The sequence below is a fragment of the Chelonoidis abingdonii genome, chromosome 13, assembly GCF_003597395.2.
Source record: "Chelonoidis abingdonii isolate Lonesome George chromosome 13, CheloAbing_2.0, whole genome shotgun sequence".
In the NCBI taxonomy this organism is placed as follows: Eukaryota; Metazoa; Chordata; order Testudines; family Testudinidae; genus Chelonoidis; species Chelonoidis abingdonii.
Genome location: NC_133781.1, coordinates 13,672,874 through 13,691,000, shown reverse-complemented (window position 1 = coordinate 13,691,000; position 18,127 = coordinate 13,672,874). Strand labels below are relative to the sequence as shown.

The following is an 18,127-nucleotide window of genomic DNA, read 5'->3' as shown; positions in this document are numbered from 1 at the left end:
TTTGCCATTTTGTTGCCCAATCACTTAGTTTTGTGAGATCTTTTTGAAGTTCTTCACAGTCTGCTTTGGTCTTAACTATCTTGAGCAGTTTAGTATCATCTGCAAACTTTGCCACTTCACTGTTCCTCTTCCTCCAGATCATTTATGAATAAGTTGAATAGGACTAGTCCTAGTACTGACCCTTAGGGAACACCACTAGTTACCCATCTTCGTTCTGAAAACTTACCATTTTATTCCTAACCTTTGTTTCCTGTCTTTTAACCAGTTCTCAGTCTATGAAAGAATCTTCCCTTTTGTCCAATGACTTTCCAGACTACTATACCCCTTTCAGGAGTCTGATTTGTCTTGCGTACCCCAAATTTCACCTGACTTAAAAATGACTTGCTTACAAATGTGTCAGGGCAAACTGTTACTGAAAGAATGCTTACTTTCTCATTTTGTCTGTATGAAATTTTAGTTTATAATGACTTCACTAGTGCTTTATATGTATAGCCTGTTCGCGCATACCCCTGGTTGAGAACCACTGTTCTAGGGGATATTGAAGCACTGGGCCTGACAATAGGACTTGAAATACTGGTGCCTCAAAAGGGCACATCGGTGAGAGCTAGAAATTCTAGCCTGTTTCATGCTTGAGTGCTGAGACAGGAGTGGGAATCCAGTCAGGTGATAAATTCAGAGAAGAGGACTTACAAGTGAGTAATTCTGTACCCCCAGTTAGGACAGAGCTGGTGAAGCAAAGAGGGAATGCTTTAAATGTGGATGTGACAAGTACAACCATACTGTAGACATTTGCTCCTCTAATGAGACCATTATCTAGCAGCTTATGAAATTATTTTTATTTATTTAACACTTAACATTGCAGTAATGCCTGCCCAGTCCCATTTTGCTAGGTGCTATACAAACAGATAGTAAATGATAGTCCTTGCTCCCAAGGAGTGATTGGAAACAGTCAGTCTGTGGATTCACTTTTTTTCTCTACTCCTCTGCCCTCCCCAGTTTCATTACTCAATGCATTCTGGATATATTTGTTTAGAATAAAAAAAATTGTGTGCTGCATCTTAGGCCTGGTCTACACTATGCTGTTAAACCGATTAACAGCGTTAAATCGATTTAACGCTGCACCCGTCCACACTACACTGCTCTTTATATCAATTTAAAGGGCTCTTTAAATCGATTTCTGTACTCCTACAAAACGAGAGGAGTAACGCTAAAATCGATATTACTACATCGGATTAGGGTTAGTGTGGACGCAAATCGACGTTATTGGCCTCATTATTTTACAGTAGCTACCTACAGCTGCACCGCTCCAGAAATCGACGCTAGCCTCGGACCATGGGGACGCCCACCATCGAATTAATGTGCCTAATGTGGATGACCGCACGCACAGAAGAAATCGAATGACTTATATATCTTTTAATATCGGGGTTTAAGCTCAATTCGAATTTTCCTGTAGTTGTAGACTAGCCTTTACTACCCATCCTCTAGTCAGGGTGTCGGCAACCTTTTGGAAAGTGGTGTGCTGAGTCTTCATTTAATTCAAACCCTAATTTAAAGGTTTCGTCGTGCCAGTAATACATTTAACATTTTTTAGAAGGTCTCTTTCATAAGTCTATAATATAATAACTAAACTAATGTGTTAAGTAAAGTAAATAAGGTTTTTAACAAAAAATGTTCAGAAGCTCAATTTTACAATTAAATTAATTGCAGAGCCACCCTGGACCCGGTGGCCAGGACCCGGGCAGTGTGAGTTGCCCTGAAAATCAGCTTGCGTGCCGCCTTCGGCACCCGTGCCATAGGTTGCCTACCCCTGCTCTAGTCTGTCCTCAGTATGTTTTCTGTTTAGATGATAAGGGCTTTAGGGAAGGGATCTGTCTTCCGTTTCGAGCTGTGTAAATAATAAATACAACACAAGTACTGTTGTCCTGATTCATTCTTTTTTTTTTAATTACCTAAAAGTGGATGCTATCAGTTAGAAATTTTGGAGCTGATAAAACCATGTTGTTAGGTAGCTTTCGGAAATACTTATTTTCACCATTTAGAAATATGACACAAACTTTTCACCCTGTAACTTGTGGTTTGAAAATATTTGAACATATTTTAAGTGTTTTTGATCAATCCCAAATGTAACCATTTGATTTCTCATTGTGAATTGCAATACCTTCCTGTGCGTGAGCAGGAAAATTTCAGTGGTACGGTAAGATGAAATGCAAATATTTAGGTGTTCACATGTTTAACTAGATTAGAAGTTTAGCTGGAATCGTATTGTATCCTCCTTATAACACCATCCTCTCAGAGCCCAGCATTTGAAATGTTGAAAAGCCTGTTGGTAATGCTCCCACAATATAAATATAGTACTTAACTTGTAACAAGTGATGGTAATATTGGCACAGAGTTTAATATCCAGTTCAGAGCTTTGATTACCCAAAGCTCCTATCTTCTCACACTTGAGAGCCCTAATGGTCTCAAACATAGTTTTTGGAATCAGGGCCTTGGACTTGGCAGGGGAGAAGCTGTTTCGTATCTTTGTGTATGATGGCCAGGGGGCAAGAAGTGATCAGAAGATAGAATGGCAACACAAGAGGGGAGAGCTTTTAGTGGAGTGTAGATAAATATGTAGGAAGAGGGGGTTTGTGCCAAAGTTGACCTGGAATTCACATTTTGTGGCTTTGGATTTGCCTGTACTTCAGTTTAGGTTATGAAGCCTCTCTCCCACCCCCTAGTAAAAGCCCAGCAGCATTTTGGAGCATTGCCTGATTATTACTAGATGGTGTCCTTTTCTATGCAATAACCAGTCTGACCACTGAATCAGCAGTTGAAGTTTTGCCCAGCTGATTCTGTGTTGCTCTTCAGTTGAAATGAGTCTTCTCTACAAGGTATTCAGTCACTGAGACTGAGGAGTAAATACACTTGAATCTGGAAAATAGTTACATAAAATATGTAGAAAAGTCTATCCCACAAAAGTCTAAATATTTAGGTCTCAAACATACAATATTGCTACTCAATTTTTGTTATTAATGTTTACTTAAAGTGAACATTCTTGCTTGTTCTTCTGTGCTGACAAAATGGATGCTTTTGCTTTCTGTTTGTGTGCTCTTGAGGACTGATGTCTTGAGAGAAATGTTGGTTGGGATAACATTGGCTTTGACCAGCAAAACAAACTTTATTCCTTCCATCAGATACTTAAGGAAAAGACAAGTGATGGAGGAAAGAATTTTATTTTATATAGAAAGAGCAAGGAATTCCAGCTTTATAGTGTAGCAGTAATGTCTTCATTACTGTTTACTCAAGCTTTTCTACATTTTTCAGCTACAGTTCTTCATTTTGGCTGTTAGTTTAAAAACAATTAATTAGGATTGCACAGTGAAAGAGGGAGAGTCTAGTCCATTTTGCTTTCCTGCTCAACCCATGTGCAGTGTTTTGGCATAGATTCTGTTCCCAATTTAGTACATCAAGCATGTTTCAGAATCAAGTTGTCTGTCATACTCAGACATGGTACTTATGAAATGAGATTGAAAGGAAGGTCACAGTCACATTTTTCCCCCCTCTTACTCTTAAAGCATGTAATGTAGGAAAACATGATCCCTGTTCACTAGTAGTGAATGTCCATGTTTGCATTAGATGCATCTATCATTAAATGTTGTGCCAAAGTTATAGTGACACTTGGAACAAATGCTGCTTGCACCTGTTCCAAAGCAGCTTTGTTTCCTTTACAGTAGAACCTAAGAGTTATGAACTGACCAATCAACCACACATCTCATTTGGAACTGGAAGTACACAATCAGGCAGCAGCAGAGATTTAAAAAAACACAAACATAGTACGGTATCATGTTAAAAGTAAACTACTAAAAAAATAAAGGGAAAGCAGCATTTTTCTTCTGCTTAGTAAATTTCAAAGCTATATTAAGTCAATGTTCAGTTGTAAACTTTTTAAAGAACAACCATAATATTTTGTTCAGAGTTATGAACATTTCAGAGTTACAAAGAACCTCCATTTCTGAGATGTTCATAATTCTGAGGTTCTACTGTAGATCTGTGTAAAAGGATCACTTCACAATATGGTTTCTAAAATTGTAGATTGTCATTGGCAAAGTCTGTCAGTGAGGGGCATGTAAATATGACCATGCATTAGGTTTTTGCATATCTAACATGGATTCAGTCCTGTGCATATCTGACAGATTTCCAGGGAGGAGAGGGCAGCAATACATCTAACATTTATTAGATTATTGCTGATCATGAGCAAAAGACAGAATTACCTGAAATTTTTTTTTGGTGCTGTGGGTAGTAACAGAATTAAATTTAGGTATGCTTAATCTGTTTGTGTACAGTTAAACTGTAAATAGCCTATTCTCCTGTTTAATTGGTTTAATTTCTATATGCTGTAGTGCTTGCCTAATGAGGAGGGGGGAAGGAAATGTTTTAAAAGTTCATTAGAGATGGGTTTTTAATGAATATATACAAAAATTAAACATTTTTGCATATTTATATAACTGGATTTTATCAAATTTGAAACAGTTAACAATTAAAGCAAACATACAGACATGGTTTAACTTTTTGTTTGACTATTTTTGTGTTAAATCTGTTTTAAACAGTCTATTTTTCTGAGTCTAAATTAAGGCTACATTTGTTAAGACTGTTCATTTTTGTAGTACCTATTGCTCTTACGGTTAGGCACCATTAGCTTTGCTGTATGTATAGTAAATAAAGTGCTTTAGGAGAAGAAGAAGAACAAAAATTGCTTTTAACTAATACTAGTGAAATTACATAGGCCCTAATCCTACAAATGCTTATGCATCTTCTTAACTTTACTTCTCTGAGTAGTTTCACAATAGGACTACTCAGGGTAAAGTTAAGTAACTTCATAAGTGTTTGCAGGAACAGTGCCATAGTGAACAAAAGGCTACCAATGGATGGATGTTGGAGGACTTGTTAGCTCTCTTCAGTAGTTAATGACAGTTCAGTATACTTAAACAAACTGAGGTTTGAGATTTTTCTGTGGCAATACTGATTGTTAGGGATACTACAAAAACCAGTTTACAAGTTAATGCACAAAACCCATTCCTTCTGAAGTCATTGTTCAGATGTTCTCAAAATAATACCCCATTTGGAGTATATTTCCAGTTCATCTCAAGATGGACTACAGGAAATATAGAGAGAGAGCTACAGCGTTAAAATAATTTATATACTTAATACAATTATATTTGTAATCTGAAGTCTAAAATTTACTTTGTAGTGTTCAGTAGATCTCTGTACCTGTGTGTAAAATGAAGATAATTGCAAATCATTACCCAAGCTACACTGTTTATTACTTTAATCAGGGTTAAGTATTGCTTGTGAGTTACACAAAAAAGTCTGTTTATGTATTACCTGTAAACAAGTTGCATATATATTTGTTTGTTTCTATTTTTCAGATGTACTTTCAGGTTTCCCAGCACAAACATCAAGATAACATTCACAGCTCTGTCCAATGAAAAGAGAGAAAAACAGGAGTCCCCAGAGTCTCCAGTGAAACCTGTGCAACCCCAGATTTCTCCCTTAACAATAAACATTCCAGACAACATGGCTCACCTGATCAGCCCTCTCCCTTCTCCCACAGGAACTATCAGGTATTTAAAACTTGCAAAATTGCATGTAGGGTAATATATGGTTACATAATCAGTACAGAGATGTAGTTCATTTGATGTTGCTTTCCTTATGTAATAATACTTATGTTGGCACTCAGAGCAGCCTCAGATGAGCCTTGGAGTAAAATTATAGCATTGTGACTTTAAATTGACAAAAGCAGTAAAATTGTGTTAGGGCTGTACTCTGAATGCATCCTTTTGTTCCTAGTATTCTAGGACGGTTAGAGCAGTGAATGAGCCCACATTTCCCAGTGGCTGAAATATTTAGACACACTAGAGTGAGCTTAAGAATTAAGCTTCAGTCTTAACTTACAATTTTCTTGCCTTTGGTCTTCATTATGCGTGACAACACTTTCATGTAGTTTCTATTTTTATTTCCATTGTTAGTGCTATTCTTAAGCAGCTGACTAAAATCTAGTGTCCTCAGTAAGTTTGTCAGCAGAAAAATGTGTTTTAGCAGTTTGGCAATGCTTATTTTGAAAGCTAATGATTAGAAAAAGTATCTTACTGACTAGTGACTGCAGTCAGTAAACTAAGTTTCTTATTTATAGTATTTCAGTATAGCACCAGGAGAAGTATAGTGTTGAGAAATGTTTTGGTAGGTGCAGTTAATTTGGGTCTGTCAGTTTAGCTTTGTTTGATTAGAGACTTGCAGCCATCATTTGGCTATTTTGTTGGGTTGAAGTTCAATTAAACAAAAAGCTTAATTGCTCTTCTTGCAAACTATTATAAAAGCACTTTGAATAGAATTTTCAAAAGCACCAAAGTCACTTGAATATTTTTGAAAATTCCACCTTTTCCTCACAGATTCTGGTAGATCTGCTTGATTCAAGGAATATAAAGCTAGTGTGTCTAATTCTGTTGATCTTTACATTTGGATCCTGTTAAGAAGTTTAAATTCAGAAGTAAATCTGTTGATACTCAACAAGAGCAGAGATCTTGATTCCAGTTTTGTGATGGTGTTTGCAAATTGTATTTGTGTTGGCACATTTGGAAAAAGTGATTTAATAATATAGCAGTCTTGGATTTTTTTATTTAAACCAGGAAAAATTTATCTTCCCCAAGAAATGACTGAATTCATAAATATTTCAAGAAGTATTTCACCATTGCTTTTTGCATTATCTTGGCTGTGGCAATTATCCCCCAAGGCTACTAAAGAACTGTTAAACTATACCATTAAAAATCACAGCAGTTCTAAGTCTATTTGACTAGCTTGACATTTTCTTCTTTAATTCACCAAGTTGTGTGGAGGATTTGTAAACTTGCTTTGATTATACAATATGTGTTGCTGTGTAAATACCTGGTACAGTGAACTAAGTAAAGGGATACTGTCAGTTGATTTGCGCAAAACTTACATAGCACAGCAGTGACCAACACTTCTTAAAAAGTGCTGATCCTCTGACTTTTAACCCTCAAAACAAGGTCTGTTCCTCACAACTTTAACAACATTCCATCATCCCTGCTGGACAGTCCGCCAACAGCTAAGTTCAAATGTTGGAATTGTGGAGATAACAAGTTTCTCTTCAAGAACAGTGTTTTTGTATGTTACTCTGTCTACACACAAGAACATGGCAGGCATTGCAAAGGGAGACAGCAAGATGTTCATGTCTGCTTGCAAAGCAAATCTTGGCAGATACAACTTTTTGTCCCGCCAGTCCAGATGGTATCCCTTAACTGTAGCTTTCCTTAAAGTTTTAAATTTTATATTTTAATTAATCTAAAATAGTATCTTTGATTTGTCACAAGGCTAGTGGATGAGACCTGGCAGACTTCTCAGATTCCTGCTTTTATTTTCATATATGTGTTTTTTGATGCTGCTGAGGGCAGAATTGAATCCTGTCATTTATGTAAAAATTTTTGGGGCTTATTGGTTTACATGAAAATATGTAAGCAGTGAAAAGATTGCTCACTGACTGTTTCTCAACTGGAAAGGGACGAAAGGGAATTCTGGAAGAATAGCTCTTTATACAGCTATAATTCAGGTGCACTGTAAAAGGTGGGGGAAAAAAAATAAGCGTTTAGATCAGAGATTCAGCCAAATATCCAGAATATTTGGTTGTATTAGTAGATTGAACCTCCAACTAAAATGGACATATTGTCAGCAAAGCTTACATAAATACAATATAGCCTACAAAACAGTTAATCTTTCTTTGAAGAGAGAGGCTGAAACCTCATTTGACAGGTTTCTTCCTGGAGTGATTTTGATTCTTAGAGTGAGTTATAAACCCCTTTTTCCAGACATTTATAATGGAAATACTGACAGACCCTTAACGACAGTCTGCGAACACTAGTGAGTTTTCCTACAACTAGAGCTATTTGATTAGACATAACGTGGTGATATACTGTATAACAAAATAGTAGGATCCTCTTTTTATATTCTACAGCGCTGCAAATTCCTGCCCATCTAGCCCGCGTGGTGCAGGCTCTTCAGGGTACAAAATGAGTCGTGTAATACCATCTGATCTACATTTAATGGCTGACAATCCACAGTCAGAAAATGACAAGGAAGCATCCGGTGGTGATAGCCCAAAGGTAAATGTTGCAGAGAATAAAACTATAAATAAAAATAAGCCTTGAGCCCACTATACCAATGTTGCAAATTTGTTATCCAAAGTGTATAAATGTAGACATGATTTGGCATTTAGAAATTGAAAACAGATTGAAGCCAGAGATCTTTGTGGTTCAGTGTGCCTTGTATCTTGAATTATTATTATTGTTGTTTTTTAAATATAGATCTCCATTGAAGAGTTTCATGTCTGTACTGGCTTTTAGTTACTTTCACGCTCATCATTTTTTAGACGTTTAGATTCATGGTCCTTGGTTAAATGTTGTATTAGTTTCTTTTGATTTTTACTGTCATCTTAAATCCTCCTGACTGGAAGATGTAAGTTTGGTTTTAACTTTCCCTTTTTAAATTCTCAGGTCACCCAGAAGTGTTTAAAAAAAAAATAAAAAAATGAAGTTGATTATTGCATTTTGTAATTTTAGAAAAGAGGTATACTCCTGTAAAGTTTATGGAGGCAAATATTTTAAGGGTTCCTTTTTTTTTTTTTTTTAATAGGATGACTCAAAACCACCTTATTCCTATGCACAACTAATAGTACAAGCAATTACAATGGCACCTGATAAGCAGCTTACACTAAATGGAATTTATACGCACATAACTAAAAACTATCCATACTACAGAACAGCAGACAAGGGCTGGCAGGTAAATTTCATTTCTAGTATTTCTTTTAAAAGTCATGAATAAAAACGACTATTAGTATGATAAATGAATGATAGTAAATAATCCAAGTCAACTTGTTTTATTTATGCTGGTTATATTAAGTGACCATGACAGCCCTTCAGTGGATTTTTGGTGGACTGAACGGGTCATAAATTCATATGTAATAGATTTCCAATCTTAAAATCTCTAGGTTGGCAGAAGCTTCGGTGTAGGCATCATTCTCTAGCCTTAGTATTCCCTAGAGTTCCAATAGGGGAATTTACAGGCCTTCTATTGGAGAAAAATATAAACATAGATAGAAATGGATTTGTGTGTTTTTTTGCCACAAAAGAACGAATATTTTATTAGAATTTCTACTTGCGTTAACGTGCTTGTGTTACCTCAACAAGCCAAAATAAGATCCCAAAATCTTGGAATACAAGCTTCTTGAAAGCTGTGGTCTTGACCTTACAGCTCCTTAGCTACAGGTGTACACTGTTGACTACCTCACTTTTGATTGTGCTCACACGAGTGCCTAGAAAGTTCCATTTGGCCACTTAACTGCTGATGCGAATCTATCCCTGCTGAGTGTGGAAGGCTAATCCATCTATTTCTGAAAAATTTTAAGCTTTTAAGTAAACAAATTTCTAACCAGAACATTTGCCAGGATAACCAATGGAATATAAACCAATGCACTGTTTTTTCCCCAAGTACACAGACAATACAACTCCAGTGCCGCTGCTGCTGCTTTTAGTTTTACCAACGGACAGCAGAGAGGAATTAGCAGGACTGGTCAGTTTCTCTGCTGCCCTTCAGAACCCATGAGTTATTTTCAGGGAAGGGACAACCAGTGCAGGCTGAGGAGGGGTAGTGGCAAAGAGTTACTTTTCACATTCACAACAAGTAGAATGTTTCCACCCTCCCAGCAGTAGGGCGGAAAGGCGTTTCAGATTGATCACCTATTAGCAAGAGGGGTATATAAAAGATGGATCACCCTGGTAGGAATCCCAGTACCCTTTTCAATCCCAGGAGCTTGAGGATACCAGGTTTATGGGCTTCTCAACAGGGACTTGGCTGGCAAAGAGCCTCACAATTCTCAGCTCTTACTCTGGCTGGAAGGTGTCTAGTAAATTGTTCAGACTGTGTATGTTTTTTTCCCCCTCTTTCACACACATAATGTAGTATTCTGTTTGTGTGTGTGTATTTATATGGTCAGTTCTAATCTAACAATAGTAATTGGTTTTTAAAATATTTTTGCACGCCTTGTATAAGATATATTTCAGGATTTTGGCTAAAGTACATCTATATTTGTATGTATTGTACTCTTGTTTTCCATAGACTGTAGTAGGCTGATACAGATCTGCATTATGGCCTCTAGTTTTAAAATTAGGTGTAAGATCACTGAATGTTTAGATGCATAATACTTTGCAAAAACAAAATGGGAGGCACAGTACACGCCTTATGTTTCAGAGAATTAAGTAAAAAGTACACTAATGCATAACAACAGGAAAATATAATAAAACTGAGTGGCTGTTTTGGTCAGTAGTCATGTAAAATATTGCCATAATGGTAGGTAACTTACCTTATTTGTGAACAATACTCTTAGCCTCTGGCTTCAGGCAGTAGATGACAGTTTTGGTGACAGCCTGAAGCATATAGGTTAATTGTTTCAGTACCTAATGAGGCTATAGATATATTCATGTATATGCTAGAACTTTTTTGAAGCCCATCATGTTGGACTCATTCTGTCGTGTATTTTTCCTCCAGTCTAGAAAAGTTGGATTTAATCTTCTCTTCTAGCAGATGGAGACACAAATACAACTGATAAACTTATATTCTTCACACCACCTGCTAGTTCTGTTTGTCATTTACAGGGGAAACAGCTTCTGTTAGCATCAGATTGCACTGAAGAAACTGTACAAGGGTAACATTGCCCTAAATTCTCTAAGCCTGCTGTCAAGGTCATGAATCACATCTGAGGCTGACCTGTGACTAGGATTGGATTAAATTTTGAGGATTTTGAAGAGTGTTGATTTGGAATGTTATGAAAATTTTCCCCAGATGTTTCAGTGCTAACATTCAGTTAGCTCAGAACTAGACAATTAAAGTTAGTACAAACTTGAATGGTTTGTATTTCTTTCCCTGCACCTGAGTTATCAAATTCTGAAAGGTCTCAGTGTGAGGGGTGTGTGTGTGTATATGAAGCATATAAAGTCAATGATAGATTTTCCTCTTGCATTAGAACATCAGTACCTTCATCCATTTCCATTCAAGTCCTCTATGAAGTTGCAACAGATTTTAGTCTTCATGCCACTGCATATTGGGCATATGGTAATATGCAGACCACAGCATGGTATGATGCTTACCCTAGAACTGCATTTGGACCTACCGCCATTCAGAGTTTTTTCCTAGGCCCATTGAATCCTTGGCCTCTATGTTGAGACTGTTAGGTGACTGGTATCTTTCCCAGTTTTGGGGAAGAATGACGGGGAACTGAAGTTGCCGATAGAATCCTCCTCCTTTTGTGTGGCTTCTGGTAGGGAAAGGTGAACTCCCAAGTATCTAGCTGTATCTGACATTTCTCTAATAAAACTTTTCCTTTCGTTACTATGAAATAATGATAGAGTATTATTGTACAAGATCAGCACCAGAATCAGTGAATATAGCATGTTTTAGCAGCCCAATGGGAACAGTTTTGACTTTCATTTGAGCAGTGGAGGAAGGTATGGAGTTTCAGGTACTACAAATTCTTCTTTTTATCCACTGCTTTATGTCCACCCAACTTCTGAAACCATGCATTGTGACTACTATCCTTCTTGCGAGAGGATTGAAATGAGATTCCCTTAGGAGCTTGTTAGCGTTGTTCTTTAATTGCTTGGAGAGGTTTGAGCAATGCCAGGGCTCCCTTCCCCAGGCTTAGTATGCTGCCTTTATAGCGCTACCAGGGACCTGCTACCCTAAGGAACTGGAGACTTGAACCCTGAGTCTCCAGTACTACAGACCACTGCACTAGGCCACATTCTGACTTTTTAGTAAAAATATATATGAATTCTACATATTTTTTTATGTTCCATAGAATTCAATACGCCACAATCTCTCTCTGAATCGTTATTTCATCAAAGTACCACGTTCCCAGGAAGAACCAGGCAAAGGCTCATTCTGGAGGATAGATCCTGCCTCTGAAAGCAAATTAATAGAGCAGGCTTTTAGGAAAAGGCGGCCTAGGGGAGTACCTTGCTTTAGAACCCCTCTGGGACCACTCTCTTCTAGGTAAGGAAAAACAGATGAACAAAAAGACATTTAATTTTCAGAAGTTTACCTTAAATGTTAAATTTCCTGCTGGAAGTAAGAGAGAACAGTACTTTTAAATAGTAATATGTTGATACGATAAGACTGAACTATAATTCTATTACAGAACCAAAAACAATGGCTGTTTTTAACCTTCAGGCTCGTACAAACTAGATAGTTTTGTATACAGTACTAAAATCACAAGTTTAATTATTTAATTTAAAACACCAGTTAAGATTGCCCTTATGCACAAGGTTTGTTTTCTATTGCTTTTTCAGTGGTAATTTACTGGCTTAGTTTATTTAAGTAATTATTAGCTTGTTAACATATGAAGGGCTTTCTGTACTTCAGTGTTACACAATTACAATTTTAATTGCTTACTGTATCCCTCCCATGCCTTTTAAAAATTGTGTTTAGTTTGATAATGTTTTACTAATATTCTTAATGGTGAAATATATAGACTTATTACTACCTATGTAAAGACTGTGACCCCTTTCTGCTGCTGCTTGGCTTCCTTTGACTTACCCTTAGAGCCACTCATCATTCTGTCCCCCTAGAAAAAACATTTGTACTGTTGCATGGATTGCTTGGAAACACTCCATCAGAAAATGTCCAAATGTTTCTATTACATTAACCTTAGCCAAAGCCTGCCTTTGAATTCTCCCCTTGATTATAACAGAGGCTTTATGCAGAATCAAAATCATGGATTTGGTGGGTATTTGTTTGGTAGAAGGCAAAGGGTTCCCCCTCGTGGAAAGTAGATATATTACAATTGTTTTAGAAGCAAGGTCACTCATCTTTCACAATTACTTAAAACATACCAGCTGCCGCTTTCATTTTCTTAAAATACAGAAGTGCCCCAGCGTCGCCTAATCATTCTGGAGTGTTGTCTGCCCACTCCAGTGGCGTACAGACCCCAGAGAGTTTGTCAAGGGAAGGATCTCCCGTCCCAATGGAACCTGAGCCTAGTGCTATCCAGCCAAAATTAGCAGTAATACAAGAAGCACGATTTGCACAGAGTGCCCCAGGTGAGAGGTTTTTTTAAATACTTTTTTGGTGTGGGGTGATGAGGGAAAATTTGTAAAATGTTGCCTGAAACAGTCTTGGTGGAATTCACACCTAAATTAAGAAATCAGTGCATGTTTTCAGATAGATAATTAACTTTAAGGCAAAGCATGGAGAAGTGCATAAACTCGGTGTGTGAAATATTTTCTGAAAATGGCTGCTATGGTCGATACATTTCCTTCCTGGTATTTATGTATGTTCATTCCAGCACAGATAGATACTTACTTTTCTGGTAAGCAGAGACTGTACTTCTATCTCCATTAGGAAAATAATGGCATATCAGTGACATCTCTTCTTCTGGAAAACTATTGTCTTTTTGTGCAGCACAGATTCTCTATGCACAGAACATTAATTTGGATAAAAAGCTCCATTAAGAATGGTTGGTGAAAACCAACATGATTTCCTGGATCAAGGGTTGCTATACTAAATAAATAAATGTCTTATTTACAGTACACATTTGTAGTCATTTTGCTCTTACCCAAAGCAGCAGGCAAGAGAACAAGAATTGGGAAGGGTTGAGGAGTTGAATGGTGGGATGTTTCTTTTGTATTGATTCATCCCCCCTACTCTCCCATATTTACCTGTATTGTATTGGTAGTTTTATTTGTGTTCTAGCTATCAAGTTTGCTAATGATATCCCTTATGATACAGTGAAGGCCTGTATAGGTCTTGTGACAAGATGCATGGAGTCAGCAACAGCAGTCCGATCATTCCAACTCTACATGCTAAAATTGTAAGGTGTAATTGTAAGGTGCAATAAGTCTGTCTTTCTTTCTTTCTTTCTTTCTTTCTTTTCCATGTTTTAGCTCTTATAGCAACTAGTGAAAGGGAGTAGCGAGGGTTATTGCTTTTACAAGGCTTCAGTGTTCAGTGTGTTTAAAAGGGTGATTAACTAAAAACATATACAAACTTCAGTCTGATTTATCTTTGCCTTTTTTGATAGGATCACCTCTATCTAGCCAACCTGTTTTAATTACTGTACAACGGCAGCTACCACAAACTATTAAACCCGTCACCTACACTGTTGCAACACCTGTGACAACATCAACATCCCAGCAGCCTGTAGTTCAGACAGTTCATGTTGTTCACCAGATACCAGCTGTGTCAGTCACAAATGTGACTGGATTAGCACCAGCAAACACTTACACGGTAGCTGGACAGGCAGTGGTTACACAAGCTGCAATGATAACCCAGCCCAAGGTGGAACCTCAAGAGAATGGAGACCACAAGGAAGTAAAAGGTGAGAATTGGCAGAGTTCAGTGTGTGTGTGTGTGTGTGTGTGTGTGTGTGTGTGTATATATATATATATATATATAAAATATGTGGTTGTGTAACGCCTTATTTACCTTTAAAAAATCACTTCATAGGTGCAAGTGAAAAAAATGGTTAAAATTAGGGCTGTTAAGCGATTAAAAAAATTAATTGCACGCTTAATCGCACTTGTAAACAATAATAGAATGACATTTATTTAAATAGTTTTGGATATTTTCTACATATTGATTTAAATTATAACACGGAATACAAAGTGTACAGTGCTCACTTTATATTATTTTTATTACAAATATTTGCACTGTAAAAAAACAAGACATAGTAATTTTCGGTTCACCTAATACGAGTACTGTAGTTCAGTCTCTTTAACATGAAAGTTGAACTTAGAAATGTAGAATTATGTGCGAATAAATAACTGCACTCAAAAATAAAACAATGTAAAACTTTAGAGCCTACAAATCCACTCAGTCCTACATCTTGTTCAGCCAATTGCTCAAAACAAGTTTGTTTACATTTGCAGGAGATAACGTTGCCTGCTTCTTGTTTACAATGTCACCTGAAAGTAAGAAATGACACTGTTGTAGCCGGTGTTGTAAGATATTTATGTGCCAGATGCACTAAAGATTCATATGTCCCCTTCATGCTTCAGCCACCATTGCAGAGGACACGCATCCATGCTAATGACGGGTTCTGCTCAATAACGACCCAAAACGGTGCAGACCGCTGCATGTTCATTTTCATTATCTAACTCAGATGCCACTAGCAGAAGGTTGATTTTTCTCTTTTGGTGGTTTGGGTTCTGTAGTTTCTGCGTCAGAGTATTGCTCTTTTAACTCTTCTGAAAGCATGTTCCACACCTCATCCCTCTCAGATTTTGGAAGGTACTTCAGATTCTTAAATCTTGAGTTGAGTGCTGTAGCTATCTTTAGAAATCTCACATTGGTACCTTCTTTGTGTTTTGTCAAATCTGCAGTGAAAGTATTTTAAAATGAACAACATGTTCTGGATCATCATCTGAGACTGCTATAACATGAAATATATGGCAGAATATGGGTAACAGAGCAGGAGACATGCAGTTCTCCCCCAAGTAGTTCAGCATCATCAGCATGGAAGTATGTCCTCTGGAATGGTGGCCGAGGCATGAAGGGACATACGAATGTTTAGCATATCTGACACATGATATACCTTGCAGTGCCGGCTACAAAAGTGCCATGTGAATGCCTGTTCTCACTTTCAGGTGACATTGTAAATAATAAGTGGGATGCATTATCTCCGATAAATGTAAACAAACTTGTTTGTCTGAGCTATTGGCTGAACAGGAAGTAGGGCTGAGCGGATTTGCAGGCTCTAAAAAGTTTTACATGGTTTTGTTTTGAGTGCAGTTATGTAACAAACAACAAATCTACATTTGTAAGTTGTATTTTCATGATAAAGAGATTGCACTACAGTACTTGTATAAAGTGAATTGAAAAATACTATTTTTGTTTAGCATTTTTACAGTGCAAATATTTGTAATAGAAAGTGAGCAGTGTACACTTTGTATTTAATAAATTTTGATTGGTATTCTATTGTTTTAACAGTGTGGTTAAAACTGCGATTAATTGCAATTCATTTTTTAATCGCAGTTAAGCTTTTCGAGTTAATCACGGGAGTTAACTGCGATTAATCGACAGCCTTAGTTAAAATAGAATTTTTATTCCATGCTTTTTCAGATGCTTTGAGGTTATTAGTAAGATTAATTATATTCATTGGAGGGATAAAGTAACTAAATCACTTTTTGTCGTGTTCTGTTGTAAGCCGTCTTGTCTTAACTTAACATATATTAAATAACTTTTGTTGTTTTCCAGTTAAAGTGGAACCTATACCTGCTATTAGCCATGCTACAATAGGAGCTGCTAGTCGTATCATTCAGACATCTCAGACCACGCCCTTACAGACAGTTACTATAGTCCAACAGGCACCTCTTGGTCAACACCAGCTACCAATAAAAACTGTAACGCAGAATGGAACACACATAGTACCTATCACCACAGCGATACAAGGACAGGGCAACACTGGTAAGCTTTTGATCAATATTGCCTATAGCCATGAACATTTCCAGTGTAGGAACTGCCTTCAGAATGAGCAAATTCGTACAGTTTCCCATTGTAAAATCTCAGTTGTACTCACACAGAAAGCAACTAGAGTTACACATACAGTTTCAGTTTTCAACCTGCAGAGTGTGTGTGTGTGTGTGTGCGCGCGCGTGTGAGAGAGAGAGAGTGACAGACAGACAGACAGACATTTGGTGTCTCCTTTCACTGGTTGTTACCAGAATGGGAATTTAATCTCTGAAATTCTTAAAGGGTCACTATCAGGGATTACAACTGCCAAATTAAACCCAACCTAAAAATGACTACTTGTTGTTTTTTTGGTTCTCAAACTCCGTTCCTGCGAAGCAAGGGCTGCAATACTAAAATGGTCAACCAGTCCTCTGGGTGATCAAGAGCAAACTGGGTGCAAGGCTTCTTTGTGGGTCAGCTTTTTAGGTCATTCTTCTGCTCTACTTTTCTCCAAAGCTTCTGAAGAATTAAAAAATATTAAAATTTACAAGAATTCTAAAGGATTCTTTTAAAGCCTCTTGCCAGTCTTAATACCCTCTGACGTCTCAGTTTTTGACTAGGCATTCTGATTGGATGGCAGAACAAACATACATTTGTATCAAATACAGCTTTTAGTTTGGTTTGCTGATAAATCTAATTTCATGCCTATTTGTTTTGACAGTTTCCCTTTTAAATAAATATGCCCAAGGTGGATTAAAAGATTATGATTTAAAAAAATATACAGTTGATTATTTGAAGATGATTAATCTACATGTTGCTAATTCTTTGCTTTCTTCTCAGTTTATACATACGTATTTCTTTAAGTTTCCTAATTGTTCTGGAATTTCAGATTTTACATAGTATGACAAAGTTCCTCCTCTACTCTGGTGCATCCTGCGCTTATTGGCAGATCTGCTCACCTCAGTGATCTTCCCCACAGTCTGGGTCAACTTCTCCTGTGTCTGATCAGGAGTTGGGAGGTTTGGGGGGAACCTGGGCCCGCCCTCTACTCCGGGTTTCAGCCCAGAGCCCTGTGGATTGCAGCTGTCTATAGTGCCTCCTGTACAGCTCATGACAGCTACAACTCCCTGGGCTATCTTCCCATGACCTCCTCCAAACAACTTCTTTATCCTCACCACAGGACCTTCCTCCTGGTGTCTGATAACACTTGTACTCCTTAGTCCTCCAGCAGCACACCCTCTCACTCTCAGTTCCTTTGCCTCTTGCTCCCAGCTCCTCACATGCACTTCCTCTCCTTTGGCTCCTCTTCACCTGACTGGAGTGAGCTCCTTTTGAAACCCAGGTGCCCTGATTAGTCTGCCTTGATTGGCTGCAGGTGATCTAATCAGCCTGTCTGCCTTAACTGGTTCTAGCAGGTTCCTGATTACTCTAGTGCAGCCCTGCTCTGGTCACTCAGGGAACAGAAAACTACTCATCCAGAGACCAGTATATTTGCCCTCTACCAGACTCCTGTACCCCCCTGGTCTGGGTCTGTCACAATAGGAACTCCTTTCTAAGAAATGTTCCTACTTAACTTGTTCATGTATGCTTGTAAAAGTCAAGTCCAGGCCTTTGTTAACATCCTTACTATGAGAAG

The 18,127-nt window shown here is 37.6% G+C and overlaps 1 protein-coding gene across 1 annotated transcript in view; it reads left to right on the top strand.

Annotated features, from left to right (window-relative positions):
* The window catches only part of FOXK2 (forkhead box K2), a 74,200-nt gene that overhangs the window by 43,161 nt on the left and 12,912 nt on the right, over positions 1–18,127 (top strand). The window contains exons 2-8 of the mRNA XM_032792753.2: positions 5,409–5,603; positions 8,006–8,153; positions 8,683–8,829; positions 11,903–12,096; positions 12,967–13,142; positions 14,123–14,419; positions 16,297–16,506. Of these exons, the coding sequence (XP_032648644.1) occupies positions 5,409–5,603; positions 8,006–8,153; positions 8,683–8,829; positions 11,903–12,096; positions 12,967–13,142; positions 14,123–14,419; positions 16,297–16,506 (1,367 nt within the window). The remainder of the gene's footprint in view (positions 1–5,408; positions 5,604–8,005; positions 8,154–8,682; positions 8,830–11,902; positions 12,097–12,966; positions 13,143–14,122; positions 14,420–16,296; positions 16,507–18,127) is intronic.